The 1,512-nt window shown below is 45.2% G+C and overlaps 1 protein-coding gene across 1 annotated transcript in view; it reads left to right on the forward strand.

Moving 5' to 3' along the window:
* The window catches only part of LOC104494007 (amyloid beta A4 precursor protein-binding family B member 2-like), a gene marked incomplete at its 3' end in the record, with an annotated part of 6,679 nt that extends 6,167 nt beyond the window's left edge, over positions 1-512 (forward strand). Inside the window, exon 5 of the mRNA XM_010136782.1 lies at positions 333-512. Coding sequence (XP_010135084.1) covers positions 333-512 — 180 coding nt within the window. The remainder of the gene's footprint in view (positions 1-332) is intronic.
* Positions 513-1,512: the final 1,000 nt, after the last annotated feature.

A 1,512-nucleotide genomic window follows, 5' to 3' on the forward strand; every position in this document is an offset into this window, starting at 1 on the left:
GGTTTGCACGGGCCCACCTCACAGGCCTGTCCAGGTCCCTCTGGATGGCACCCCTTCCCTCCAGCACGTCGACCACAGTACGGAGTTTGGTGGTGGTGGCAAACTTGCTGAAGGTGCACTCAATCTCACTGTCCATGTCACTGACAAAGATGTTAAACAGCAGTGGTGCCAGAACCAACCCTTGAGGAACACCACTTGTCTCCATATGCAGATAGATAAAAAAACATTCCTCAACACTGTATCAGTGTTCTCTCCCATTTAATCAACTTAATTGAAAGCAAAGTTCCTCAGAATATCCAATAGAAATGATCAATCATTTGATTCGTAACCAGAATGAAGAGGAAATCATGGTGGAGTGTCGTGTGCGGTTCCTGTCCTTCATGGGAGTAGGCAAGGACATTCACACATTCGCCTTCATTATGGACACAGGAAACCAGCATTTTGAGTGCCACGTTTTTTGGTGTGAACCGAATGCAGGCAATGTATCAGAAGCTGTTCAGGCCGCTTGTATGGTAAGTGACCTTCTTCAAAGGCACATAATAGCACTTAAGACTTTTCACTGCCTCCATAAATAATTGTGTTTCCAAATTTGCAATTATTTTAATTCCAAGACAGATAAATAACAGATAAAAATAGGAATTAGGATTCTTATATATTTAATCAATTAAAACCCAAACATGTATATGTTTCGAAATGTCAATTCAGTGAACAATGCCCCTTTAATTGTCTTCCCTCCTAATCTCTGCAACATCTGTGCAAGTTAGAAACCTTTCACTACACAAATTATCTAATGCTGGAAAAATATTTTGCTTGGAATTGTTCCAGTGACAATATAGTGAAAATAATCCTTGACAAAAATTGCTGAACCCTGGAAACTTATTTGTCAGTTTTCACAGAATCACAGAGTCATCTGGTTGGAAGAGACCTTTAAGGGCATCAAGTCCAACCGTGCACCCTGCACTGCCAGGGTCCCTAAACCATGTCCTTCAGCACCACATCTACATGTCTCTTAAACCTTCAGGGATGAGGACTCCACCACCTCCCTGGGCAGCCTGTTCCAATGCCTCACAACCCTCTCTGCAAACAAGTTTTTCCTGATATCTAACCTAGATCTCCCTGGCACAACTTAAGGCCGTTTCCTCTCATCTTGTCACATGGGAGAAGAGACCAACCCCACCTCTCTACATCCTCCTTTCAGGTAGTTGTAGAGAGCAATAAGGTCTCCCCTCAGCCTCCTTTTCTCCAGGCTAAACAACCCCAGTTCCCTTCGTCACTCCTCATAGGACTTGTGCTCCAGACCCTTCACCAGCTTCATTGCCCTTCTCTGAACTTGTTCAAGGACCCCAACATCCTTCTTGAAGTGAAGGGCCCAAAACTGGACACAGCACTCAAGGTGTGGCCTCGCTAGTGCTGAGTACAGGGGAACAATCGCTTCCCTGCTCCTGCTGGCCACGCTATTGCTGATAAAGGCCTGGATGCCATTGGCCACCTGGGCACTCTGCTGGCTCATGT

Source organism: Buceros rhinoceros, unplaced genomic scaffold (assembly GCF_000710305.1).
Source record: "Buceros rhinoceros silvestris isolate BGI_N320 unplaced genomic scaffold, ASM71030v1 scaffold14585, whole genome shotgun sequence".
NCBI classification, from domain to species: Eukaryota; Metazoa; Chordata; class Aves; order Bucerotiformes; family Bucerotidae; genus Buceros; species Buceros rhinoceros.